Genomic DNA, 13,503 nt, shown 5'->3' with positions numbered 1-13,503 from the left:
ATTGTGACTGCACAGAATTATTTTATCATTCTCTTTTCAATCCTTAACCCTTTAACCATTTCTATATTTGTTTCTCACTCTCTTCTAGCCTGGTTTTCATTAGTCCCTTTTATAACGTAGACAGTATTAGAAATAAACACATGTCAGCACACACACGTGTTAATACATGATAGGTTAGCAAGACTCGTTCTTAAAAGTCAGTTTTCTTGGTAAAGTTTGGAGCTCTATAAATAGCAGAGCTCATTTCTTGTCTGTAATAAGTTGAACGAATTACGTTTACCAGAAATACAAAGTTTTCTTCTTCTCTAATTGTAACAGACAGTAGCCTGTGGTGGGAGTTGCCTGTAATGGGTGCCTTAAGAGAGTGGGCTAATGGCAGATGAAGAAGGTAGAGGAAGAGAAGGAAAACGTCAAGTCAAACCTGCGTTATTTTTGGGCTTTTGAGTACTGGTGCTAGAGGCTTAGACAGAGGTTTGGTGTGGTGGGTGTCTTTGATTCTGAATGCTCTAAGGCTCTGATGGATACCAAAGGAAGACTTGTTGCGGGTTCTCACAACAGAAATGAGTTTGTTCTTATCAATGCTGATGAGGTTGCCCGAGTAAGTCCTTTTGTTCGTGATTAATTTTCTCATTGCCTCTTTAAACTTCTTTGAAGAAATTTTTTCTTCCCTTACTGTATTTAAACTCATTTATCTACACCCTTCTGTGGAATTTAAAGACAAGTACTTATCGTCTTGGGATTTTCTTACATGGGTCTGTTCCCGAGCAATATACATTGGCTATTTCTTTCTACTTCCTAAACTTCTTCACCTCCTATTTTTTGCCGTTTTGTTCTGGGTAGTGGGTATGAGTTCCTTTTTCTATGTTCTTTTGATGGTGAGTTTTCATCAAGTTTCGACCTCCTCCGATCTTCATGTAGCTCTTTAAGCTGAAATTGCTTATCTGCGTATTTTTTGTGAGTATTTTTTCAGCGTTTTTCTCAAGCTTATCGTAGTACTTCTAATTTCTTCTTTTCAAAAATTCCAAGAGAAACAGAAACTGTATTTATGCCTGTATTTATTGGTTCTTGTTTTTTCTCTAGGTTTTTAGACGAGTAATGCTAGAGAGAAGTCATTATAGCAGTGCACACTTTACATTCACTGCGTGGTTGCTTCTAGTTGATTGTTCTCAATACTCACTAAGAGAGATGTGTAGTCTACATGATGCCACATCATGCCACATCATGTGTGCAAAATGGATGCTCCCAATAATAACTTCTATCTATATTTATATTTATTCTATAATAATAGTTTTAACCAACTTCATGCCGTTATAAATAATTATATTTTTTAAGCAGCATAAATTTCTATTGGGTGTATTGGGAATGTCTGATTCCCTGGTGGAGGTTAACATTGCTATGGCTATTGTGAGTTGCAGGTGACATCAGTTAAAGTATTGAGTGGGCAAATTTGCCAGATATGTGGGGATGAGATAGAGATCACAGTTGATGGGGAGCCATTTGTCGCTTGCAACGAATGTGCCTTCCCTGTGTGCAGACATTGCTACGAGTATGAAAGAAGATAAGGCAATCAGGCCTGCCCTCAGTGCAAAACGAGATACAAGCGCATCAAAGGTGGGAATTTATTACTTTCAATCGGCTCATCGTGTTTTTATTGCGAACTTGGTGATAATTTTGACTAACAATTAATGCAAGCAATTCCAGGGAGTGCTAGAGTTGAAGGCGATGAAGAAGAAGATGACACTGATGATTTGGAGAACGAATTTGATATTGGAGGCAATGCTCACCAAATTGCAGTTGCCATGCTCTCTGCTCGCCTTAATGTCGGCCGAGGTTCCCAAGTCAATGGTTCAGCGATTGCCACACTGCCAGAGCAGAGTAATGCTACGTAAAGTTGTAGACTGCGTAAGCGTCATGCAGTCGCTGATATAAATGAGCTAATCGATTATAGAGATTGCTATAATATTAGAGATGTGGATTGATCAGCTATGGAAGCAGCAAATTGCTTGCATGGCTATTTTCTGCATACCGAGCAAAAAAAATTCACTACATGACCAGTTTGTTAGATTGATCAGCTCTAATATTTGTGAACTCTATAATGATGCTAATGGCTATTTTTTTGTCCTAAGTGATTCTTATTGTTGTTCTGACAATTTATGGTGTAATAACTGGTGTTGATTACGCAGTTCAGCCCAGACCTATGGATCCCAATAAAGACTTAGCCGTATATGGATATGGGACTGTTGCATGGAAAGAGCGTGTGGAAGAGTGGAAAAAGAAGCGGAATGAAAAAGTTCTGGTGGTTAAGCACCAAGGAGGAGGTGGTGGCCTTGGAAACAATGCCGGAGAAGTGTTGGATGATCTTGATTTGCCCATGTAGGTGTATTTGTTTTAACCTCCTTTACAAAAAAAAAAAAAACATATTGCTGGGTTTGTCCTTATGATTTTATTCATCCTTATGATTTTATTCCTAAAATATTGCATTTTCACATGATAGACTAAATTTTCTGAGTCTGTTCATTCCTTGAACTAGGGAGAGAGGAAATAAACCTAAAGTATAGAAATGATTGCTGATTACTGTACTTAACTGACACTGGGACTTCTAGGTTTTGAAGTGTAGTAGCCTATATTTCCATTATTATACTCTTTGGAAATAAATGGTTCAGCCCTGCTATATCTACAATTCTCTTTCCTCGACAACAAGACTCAAGGATTATTTCCATTATTATTCTCTTTTATAGGATAGATGAAGGCAGGCAGCCGCTTTCGAGGAAATTATCAATTCCTTCAAGCAAGATAAATCCATACCAAATGATAATTCTTCTCCGAATTGTGATTCTTGGCTTCTTTTTCCAGTATAGAATTAGCCATCCAGTCAATGATGCGTATGGATTGTGGTTAACATTAGTGATTTGTGAAATATGGTTTGCTGTATCTTGGATATTGGATCAGTTCCCGAAATGGTCCCCGATTGTGCGAGAGACATACCTTGATCGATTGTCCCTCAGGTACGTACCCTCATGTGTGTATGTGTAGTATGTCTGTGTACGTGATTCTGATCTATTCGTATGCAACATGCTGTAATATTTCTTGTGTGTAGGGGCATGCGCAATTTTCCATTCCTAAGTAACATGCTTGTGATATTTCATCTCAGGTATGAGAAAGAAGGGAAGCCATCTGAACTGGCTAATATAGACATATTTGTAAGTACGGTAGATCCGATGAAAGAACCACCACTTATCACTGCAAATACGGTTTTGTCCATCCTTGCTGTAGACTATCCGGTCGACAAAGTTACATGCTATGTCTCGGATGATGGTGCTGCCATGCTTACTTTTGAAGCCCTCTCTGAGACATCAGAGTTTGCACGTAAGTGGGTCCCATTTTGTAAGAGGTTCAACATTGAGCCACGGGCCCCAGAATGGTATTTTTATCAGAGAGTTGACTATTTGAAAGACAAATTGGATCCAAAATTTATAAGAGAACGGCATGCAATGAAGGTTTTCACCTCTCCCTTTGTTTGTTGGCTTCCTTCTCTCCATTATCTGGAATTTCAGCTCCATAAGCAAATAGTGGTTCTGATGGCAGGCAGAGGGCCCCATTTAGGCATTTAGTAAAAAGTTAATTTTTTTTTTCTTAATGAATGTTTTCATCTTCAATAATGTACAATTACCTCTACTGAGAACATGGCTATTCTCATTTGTTGTTATAGAGGGAATATGAAGAGTTCAAAATTCAGATTAATGGGTTGGTAACCATAGCACAAAAGGTTCCTGAGGAGGGGTGGACAATGCAGGATGGGAATCCATGGCCTGGGAACAATGTCAGGGATCATCCTGGAATGATCCAGGTGAGATATTTTCTTAAAACTTCCATGGAATGTTCATCTAGCTGGCCTTTATGTGCATTCAGACAATTAAAATGTATGGATTTTAATCTTAATGGTCTTATACAGGTTTTCCTTGGTCAAAATGGTGTTCTTGATGTAGAAGGAAATGAACTACCTCGCCTGATTTATGTATCTCGGGAGAAGAGACCAGGATTTGATCACCACAAAAAGGCTGGGGCCATGAATGCTCTGGTAGGTCTCTCTCACTTTCTTCTCTTAAGTTGTGTTTCAGGCATATTTGTTGGTTTGCCATTTCTCTTAGTATTAATAATCGTTTTGGCTGATAAATCAAGGTGAGGGTCTCAGCAATCATATCAAATGCTCCTTACCTCCTGAATGTCGATTGTGATCACTATATAAACAACAGCAAGGCACTTCGTGAAGCTATGTGCTTCCTGATGGACCCTACATCTGGAAAGAAAATCTGTTATGTACAATTTCCTCAAAGATTTGATGGGGTTGATCGTCATGATAGATACTCCAATCGGAACGTTGTATTCTTTGATGTAAGTAGAATAACTTGGTTCTGGTGTATCACATACATGCATACCCGTTTTCTATTAACAATTGTTTACTATGCAAGAGCTAATTATTTTAACTGAATCTAGATCAATATGAAAGGATTAGATGGGATCCAAGGACCAATTTATGTTGGAACTGGGTGTGTTTTCAGTAGGCTGGCACTCTATGGATATGATGCCCCAATCAAGAAGAAACCTCCTGGGAAGACATGTAATTGTTGGCCAAAATGGTGCTGCTTCTGCTGTGGATCTAGAAAGAAGAACAAGAAAAAGAAGTCCAATGACAAAAAGATGTTGAAAAACAGGGAGGCTTCAAGTCATATACATGCACTAGAGAATATTGAGGAGGGAATTGAAGGTAAGAAGTGACTTCAGATTCGCAATGAGTTGCAAATCTTTTCTACTAACCAAATTAGTCCCAAATCTTTCAGTATGGGGTTTGGTCCCCTGTTCACTCGTTGTAGATTGCAGTAAACTAATATCACATATGCTTCTACTGTACCCTACACTGCAAGAATAGATAATGAAAAATCCTACCTAATGCCCCTAATGAAATTTGTGAAAAAATTTGGACAATCGCCTGTCTTCATAGCTTCTACACTAATGGAAGATGGAGGGGTTCCAAATGGAGCAAGTTCTGCATCTCTGTTGAAAGAAGCAATCCATGTCATTAGCTGTGGTTATGAAGATAAAACAGAATGGGGAAAAGAGGTATGCTGGAATTTTGCTTTTTAAGTTTAACAAGTCTTTTTCTTTTCCCTCTCTTTCTTTAGCTCTATATGAAAGATTATAATGTCATGTTGGCTAAATTCCACTAATGTTTCAGGTTGGCTGGATATATGGCTCGATTACTGAGGATGTACTGACAGGCTTCAAGATGCACTGTCATGGCTGGAGATCAGTGTATTGCATGCCAAAAAGGCCCGCATTTAAGGGTTCAGCTCCTATAAACCTTTCAGATCGACTACACCAGGTTCTAAGGTGGGCCCTAGGATCCGTTGAGATTTTCTTCAGCAGGCATTGTCCGATATGGTATGGATATGGGTGTGGCTTGAAAGGGTTGGAGCGCTTTTCTTATATCAATTCAGTGGTTTATCCTTTGACATCGATTCCTTTGCTTGCTTATTATACCTTGCCGGCTGTCTGCCTCCTTACTGGAAAGTTCATGGTTCCGGAGGTAATACGTGCTTTAGACTCCTAAATATATGTGATATCTTTAAACTTAAAAAGTATTCAAAATCTGCAAGGCTTTTAAACTATGATATTTTTCATTTTGTTAACAGATAAGCAACCATGCTAGTCTTATTTTCGTGGCCCTCTTCATATCCATAGCTGCAACTAGTATCCTTGAGATGCAGTGGGGAAGGGTCGGCATACACGACTGGTGGAGGAATGAACAATTCTGGGTTATTGGCGGTGTCTCATCACACCTATTTGCTCTTTTCCAAGGCTTGCTTAAGGTTTTGGCTGGGGTTGAAACAAACCTCACCATTACATCTAAAGCTGCAGACGATGGAGAGTTTTCTGAACTCTACCTCTTCAAGTGGACATCTTTGTTGATCCCTCCAATGTCCTTGCTGATCATAAACATAATCGGAGTTGCAGTTGGGGTCTTAGATGCCATCATTAATGGTTATGATTCATGGGGTGCACTATTTGGTAAGCTGTTTTTCGCACTATGGGTCATTGTCCATCTTTACCCATTCCTTAAGGGGTTGATGGGGAAGCAGGACAGGGTTCCCACCATTGTTGTGGTCTGGGCAATCCTCCTAGCATCAATCTTCTCCCTTTTATGGGTCCGAATCAACCCGTTTCTGTCGAAAGGCGGCATTGTACTAGAAGTTTGCGGTTTGGATTGTGACTAAGATGCACAACAAAGAAAATTGAAGTTAAAGAGTTCTATGCCGACAGCAATGGTAGGCAAAGTTATTTTCTGATCGTAGAAGAATATATTGCATGATTGTGGGTTGGAGGGTTGATTGTATTCTGATGATCTCTATGTAATCCCGAAAGATGATAATAAAAGTTTAATTTGATCCACATTTGTTCTCCCCTCCCAAGACTTTTCATATAAAGTCGGTTTGTGTTTAAATGATGTTTGAAAAAGAAATTATCAGAAGTTCTGAAGATTTCTCCCATATCTGCCAAATAGGGCTGTGCAGAAAATTCTATAACCCGATCCGTCCGTACGAACCGACCCGACCCGATCAAAAAAACGGGTTGAGGAAACATGCGGGTCGAACCCGCTGAAACCGCATATTGACGTTTTAAATTGGAAATACATATTAATCTGTTCACAGGTGAATTTAAAATGCTCTGTGGTAAACAAACCCTAGAGGAAGCCGACAGAGAAGGGGAGTGGGAGAGAACTCGGAGAAGGAGACCTTTCCACCATCGACGAGTTTTTCGACCATCGACGAGTGAGTTTTTCCACCATCGACGAGTTTTCCACCTTCGACGAGTTCAAAGCAAGGGCAAGTAGGAAGTGGCGGTGGAGCCCTGGACTGAAGAGGAGGAGGTGGTTGGAGTGGTCTAGTGGAAGAAGAGGGTCTAGTCTGTTGGGCGGCTGCAGCCATTTTTGCTTGACCCAGACTTTTCTTTTGGATTCCGATCTACTCCTCATCTTCTTCAATATTTTTCTCACCTTTTCTCCACCGGTGATGATGAAGATCATAGTGCACCATTTCCTATGTAAAGCATTGATTTTTAATACTATTTTCCTTTCTTTATTTCTTTCCTTTGTTATCTTTACATCTTTAGCTGCATGTGCATTGTTATCGAGCTTTTGAATCGAATTTTTGAAGTGAAACCAAAGGCAAATGGAATGCGAGAACGAGAGAGATTTGGGTTTTGCATTGATCTGGAGTTGATTCGTTTGGCTGCTTCCAATCTCGGGTCAGGTCGGCCCATATTGGGTTGGCTTGTCCTTGATGCGGATCGGGTCGGATCGGACCCAAACATGGATCGGGTTGGTTGGGTTGCAGCCCTACTGCCAAACATGCCTGGGACCCCGTTGAAAATGTTTCATCTCATCTAGTGAAAACAAACCAGACCTAGTCTTCAATCGCTTGTTGAAGAAAGAAAAAGAAGCTTGGACAGTTACAACTACGAACAGTCATTGTGTCCAATATAACAATCAAAATATAAGCAGAATTAGTACACTACATGAAAAATATAACCAAATATTGCCATCAACAGTTACATACCATCACTCAGGAACTCCAAGAAAATGTAAATATTTCCTTTTTAAAATTACAAGTGTTCCCAAAAATGAAAATTCTAACACCAGTGGAAAACTTTGAAATTATTCAACATCAAAAGACATCTTGTTCGATGTGATCTGTTGCGGAATCAAGAATTCGGACTGCTGCAGCCTAAATCTAAGTAGCTAAAACTTATCAGCCTCACAAAAGCTCTTCTGCATCCATACCTTGCAAGTTGCCTTTGCTTTCCCATTATGAAAACCACACGGCTATTATTCTTTGAATAACCAAATTATACTACAATAAGGATGCAAGCAGCACGAGGTAAAAGGGCCTCAATTGTGTGGGACAAGGTGTGTGAGGATGAAACGAGTCATAAAGAGGACTTGCCACAGACGCATGCATCATATCAGCATTGATACAAATAAATAACTGGATTATACCTGTATTTTAAGCACAAAAAATATAAATTTCTCCAAAGATGCCCATCGGCAATGCAAGGAGAGACCTGTAGGCTTATGAGAAGCTTTCTAACCAAGCCAAATGACCAACGTAACCATCTGTATTAACATATCCAAGGCTTTTAAGGGCCTAGCTAAGAAAGTATGCGTGCAAGTGAGTATCAACAAAAGCACTTCCAAGATGAAATGCCTACTTGAATCATGGGTAGCACCATACTTTGGATTAAACATCAGAGTCTCCAAGGATTTGAATCGAACAAAGATCAAAAGACACTTATACGGGACATGTTTTCACAAAGCCTAATTCCAAAGAAAAAGGATCATATCTTCTACAATCTATACCGCTTTCAAGTACCTGAGTCTAATACCATTCATGCAAGTGGACTCTTGAAAGTGAGACCCACATACATGGATAATCCGAAGTATATGAACTCCCAGCAATCCAAATATGATTTAAATAAGAGTATTGTATATCAAGACCATATGTGTGTGAGCTTGTGTGAATGCTAACAAACCAACATTCATCAAATGTCTACCCATATGAGCAGAAAATTCATCAAATAACAAGTATTTCAAACCAACATGCTAACAAAAGCCTCTACCCATATGTCTCCAACCCATCAACACAGGGTGCGCCAATTAAAGAAGCAACAAAGTTTGGATATCATTAACCAAAAGAAACTACATTCCTTCTTTCTTTTCATTTTCTTTGAAAAAGCCAGATTGATAGCAGGACTTATGCATTGATATCCCCATCACCCAACAGTACTAATAAAATCTCATTTGGACACTAGAAAAAATATACTTTTGAATCTACTCAACAGCATCTAATGGATTAGTCTTGCTAAAAGGAACTGAGTTCTTAGTTCAAATTCTACATCCTCACATATTAAAAGAACAGGATGAATAGATTACACGCAAACTTGAAAAGAGCCAAATATTTTATATCCTTTTCGATATCTATTTCCAAGCTCTTTATATGGAACCCAACACTACAATAACTGTAGACGGACAGTCAGAAACTTCGTGGGGGAAGTGGCACTACAATATATGATAACCAAACTAAAGATAAATCATTAAGCGAGTGGATTAAAATCTTTAACACTTCAAGAAAACACGTTCTCATAATTTATATTGTTTGCAGCTTATGTCTGAAAAATGTTTGGGCCCTAAAACGAAAATCTTGATGTTGAAGCCATTAAAACGATGTCCGATACATCAGTCAAAATAGACTGATACGAATATGCAGATAAATCTAAAATTCTCAGCCAAGGTAAGCACGAACAAAATAACAAACTTTCATCACAGCGATAAGAAAATGCTAATTCTTTTTAGATCTAACATTGTAAATATGAGCTTGTACCCACTGAAACCAATGAGAGGGAAAATGAAAAATAACGAGTCAGGTATTCTCTCCCGCCGATTATCGTTTTCCCATCTTTTTTTCTTTTTTCTAGGCAACCAAACAATAGTTAAAGGTAGAGTCAGAAATCTCGTGTGGAAAAGTGCCGCTCATAGCACCTCTACGACGGTGCTGCGTTAGCACGGAACAGAGATTTTCATCATTCTCTTCAACAACTAAAATTATCTTTAAATTTGAAAACAAAATAATCTCGGATGTAACCGGAAAAACCTAACCTCGTAACTCGTCCATGAAAGAGATCTTCAAGGCCGAGCAGGTCTTTATATACATATATATAAGCAGCAGCCGTACGGGTGATGACCTGACGTAGCCCTAATTTGAATTGTTTTCGGAGACTTGCGTTGGTGGGCTGTCTCAATAATTCGAGACTATCAAAAAAAGCCCACAAAGTTGGATATCCACGGCCCACATTTAGTTAGATTTGGGCCACTTTTTTAAGTGGATTGAAATTTAAGAGCAAGGCCCCTATTATAAATTTATAATTCGACAAAACCACAGGGGGCGGTTTATGTAAATCCTTTTGTTATAAAAACACAACCTAGGGTTTATTACGAACTCTGTTGCGGGTGCAGTCGCCGTAAGCCGAGGCTCAGGTATCTCTCTCGCTTTCTATCTCCATTCTCTCTATTTCTTTCTCCCTCTCTTGTTTGGTTGCTGAGAAACTGGAGAAAATGAAGAGAAACGGATTCTTTTTATCTTCATTATTTTGGCTTTGTTCTGTTTTTAACGTTCATTTCCTTGGCAATTATATAGCATTTGTAGTTTTTTGTTACCATAGTCTCAGTTCGCGTATTAGATTCGTGTTGCTGTCAGGATTTTGTCTCTCTTACAAGATCTGGTTCTTTAATCATTTGCATGAATCTGATGTATTATATAATTGTCTGTCCGTGTTTGCATTTATTGATGAAGTTTTCAACTTATATTGGTAATTTTTTTCAATTTTAAAAATACGTTGTTTTAAATGTGTAAGCTTTTTTCGCTAGATTGACACTAAATTTAAATTCGTATTCAAAGCATAATTATTGTTTCGAAATGCTTTTATTTAAAATGATTTTTGTAGTTATATTAGTTTAGTGATATAATGGTGTTTTTGTTTATATATGTTAAACCAAGAATATATCAAGTTTGAGATATGTCAGTGAGCGGTAGATCAAGTTTAACCTGCTCGAGTGGGTTCACGTGTTATTCATCTGGTGCTTCTACAACTCGTCCGTATAGAGCTATACTGATCAAACTTGACGCATTTTATATGGTTTATTAATGGCTTGATGTTTTCTGTGATTGAAGGAGGAGAATGTCTCACAGGAAGTTTGAGCACCCTAGGCACGGGTCCCTTGGGTTTCTTCCAAGGAAGCGAGCTGCTCGTCACAGGGGAAAGGGTATGTGATTAGATTCTTCATTATCTGGTATGGAGTGTAATCTTGATCGATCTTTCATAGAAAGAAAGGTGTTTCATCCTGAAATTAATGTTTTTTTTTTTTTCCATCTAATGATTATTGGTGGCTTTGACCCATGCAGTGAAGGCTTTTCCTAAGGATGACCCAACCAAGCCATGCAGACTTACTGCATTTTTGGGCTACAAGGCTGGGATGACTCACATTGTCAGGGAGGTTGAAAAACCTGGATCAAGTGAGTTCATTTCTTAGTCCTATATTTTTTTTATAAGCATTTCTTAGTCCTATATTTTTTAACCATCACACCATGCTGAAGTAGTGAAGCATTCTTGAGTTTATATTCAGTAAAAAGAGGGAAAGGGAAACACAATAACAGATAGTTGCTTTAAATGATGGGGTGGCTATGAAAGTTTCTTATCTTTTATATAGCCCAAAAGCCAAATTTGTTTGGTCATCGATACATTTTATATGCTTTACAAGGTCTTGAGCTTTCATTTTCTATTCAGATATGTCTCTTGCACATTTTGTTGCTCTATATTTTTCAACCATGATGTTCCTTATAAGTTTGTGAAGGCATATAACTAATTGAATAATAAATATAGCATCCAGTTATATTTTAACATAATTATTCAAGTTTTTAACAGAATTGTTTGTTATGACATTAAATTATTTTCTTTTTTCGAATTAGTACTTGTATGTCCTATCTGATTCCTTGTGCCATGGAATTTTTCTGGCCTTTAATTTTTGTGGGCTTTATTTAATCTTTTTTATTTTAATTTTTTAGAACTTCACAAGAAGGAGACTTGTGAGGCTGTTACCGTTATTGAGACTCCTCCTATGGTTGTTGTCGGAGTTGTGGGCTATGTGAGGACACCACGTGGACTTCGCACTTTGAACACCGTTTGGGCTCAGCATTTGAGTGAAGAGGTGAAGCGGAGGTTCTACAAGAATTGGTGTAAGTCCAAGAAGAAGGCTTTCACAAAATACTCAAAGCAGTATGAATCTGAAGAAGGGAAGAAAAATATCCAATCACAGCTGGAGAAAATGAAAAAATATGCTACTGTTATTCGTGTTTTGGCTCACACTCAGGTACCAACACTTCATTTATCAATTAATAATGTACTCTTACATGTACTGATAAAAAAAAAGAATGTAGTTACTCATAAAAAAGAATGTAGTCTTGCATATATAATAAATATACCTGTATCCCATAGACATGGGCTCTTGTCGATTCTTATGATCAATAAAATCTTGTTTACCGATAAAAAATAAATAAATACACCTGTATATGTCATGGTTCCTGAACTTCAGTTTGACATGGTTTCATTAACTGTGTGTTTTGTTCCTTTTTTACTTCTAAATGGTCTTAGTCTAATACACGAGTGCTTCTGGCTGATCTGCTGCAGATTAGGAAAATGAAGGGATTGAAGCAGAAGAAAGCACACCTGATGGAGATCCAGGTCAATGGAGGAACTGTGGCTCAGAAAGTAGACTATGCATATGGCTTCTTTGAGAAACAGATTCCTGTGGATGCTGTTTTCCAGAAGGATGAGATGATTGACATCATTGGTGTAACGAAGGGTAAAGGTTATGAAGGTGTTGTCACTCGTTGGGGTGTCACCCGCCTTCCCCGGAAGACTCACAGGGGTCTAAGGAAGGTGGCATGTATTGGTGCTTGGCATCCTGCTAGAGTCTCATTCACAGTTGCAAGGGCTGGTCAGAATGGATACCACCACCGTACCGAGATGAACAAGAAGATCTACAAGCTCGGCAAGAATGGGGTGGAGTCACATGCTGCTCTCACTGAGTTTGACAGGTTTGTTGGTTGAATGACTTGTGAAATCTTTTTATAAAGCAAAAGATAGACACTCCATTCTCTGGTTTCAGTAGTAAGAATATTTTGGCCTTAAGTAATATTTGAGGGGAGTCAGCCTACACACCAGGAGGCGATTTTGAATGTTTCATTTTTCATTCTGGTGTTAGTAATACTTGATGTTGTTGGCTAACAATTTATGGCTTTGTTTTGATGGTTTAGGACTGAGAAGGACATTACTCCAATGGGTGGCTTCCCTCATTATGGTATAGTGAAGGATGATTATCTCATGATCAAGGGTTGCTGTGTTGGTCCAAAGAAGAGGGTTGTTACGCTTCGCCAGTCTCTGCTCAAGCAAACATCGCGTCTTGCTCTCGAGGAGATCAAGCTCAAGTTCATCGACACCTCCTCAAAGTTTGGGCATGGCCGATTCCAGACAACTCAAGAGAAACAGAAGTTTTATGGACGGGTCAAGGCATAATTATGCAAGCATGTCAGATGTTTTTGGCCATCAAGTTAATGTCGTTTTTATGCAATGCAATTTTTTCTTCAGGACAATTGCGTCATCGAAATTTATGTGGTTTGTTTGAGGATTTTGGACGGTATTTTGTCAAGTTTTATTTTGACGAGGATATCTTTTTCATCTTAAATAATTAGTATTGCTTCAAAATTTTGGCCAATCTGCTATTTCATGAGTTGGGGCATCGTCATGGTTTTGGTTTTCTGTTCCCCATTTTCTTCTTTTTTGAGCTTTTCCACTCCGAAGTGGAAATTGTGAGGAGTTTACCGTTTACATATTAGT

The 13,503-nt window shown here is 38.5% G+C and overlaps 1 protein-coding gene and 1 pseudogene across 1 annotated transcript; both read left to right on the top strand.

The window, feature by feature from the left end:
* The first annotated feature begins 517 nt into the window (after positions 1 to 517).
* On the top strand, positions 518 to 6,272 carry LOC109011442 (annotated as a pseudogene).
* A 3,706-nt stretch (positions 6,273 to 9,978) lies between these two features.
* On the top strand, positions 9,979 to 13,381 carry LOC109011404 (60S ribosomal protein L3). The gene is made up of 6 exons (XM_018992607.2): positions 9,979 to 10,087; positions 10,782 to 10,873; positions 11,013 to 11,123; positions 11,673 to 11,977; positions 12,295 to 12,704; positions 12,924 to 13,381. The coding sequence occupies exons 2-6, from the start codon at positions 10,789 to 10,791 to the stop codon at positions 13,180 to 13,182; spliced, it is 1,170 nt and encodes a 389-aa protein (XP_018848152.1). The 5' UTR covers positions 9,979 to 10,087; positions 10,782 to 10,788; the 3' UTR covers positions 13,183 to 13,381.
* The last annotated feature ends 122 nt before the right edge of the window (positions 13,382 to 13,503 follow it).

The sequence above is a fragment of the Juglans regia genome, chromosome 6, assembly GCF_001411555.2.
Source record: "Juglans regia cultivar Chandler chromosome 6, Walnut 2.0, whole genome shotgun sequence".
Classification (NCBI taxonomy): Eukaryota; Viridiplantae; Streptophyta; class Magnoliopsida; order Fagales; family Juglandaceae; genus Juglans; species Juglans regia.
Note: the sequence above shows the minus strand (reverse complement) of the source record. Positions and strands in the feature narration are given on the sequence as shown.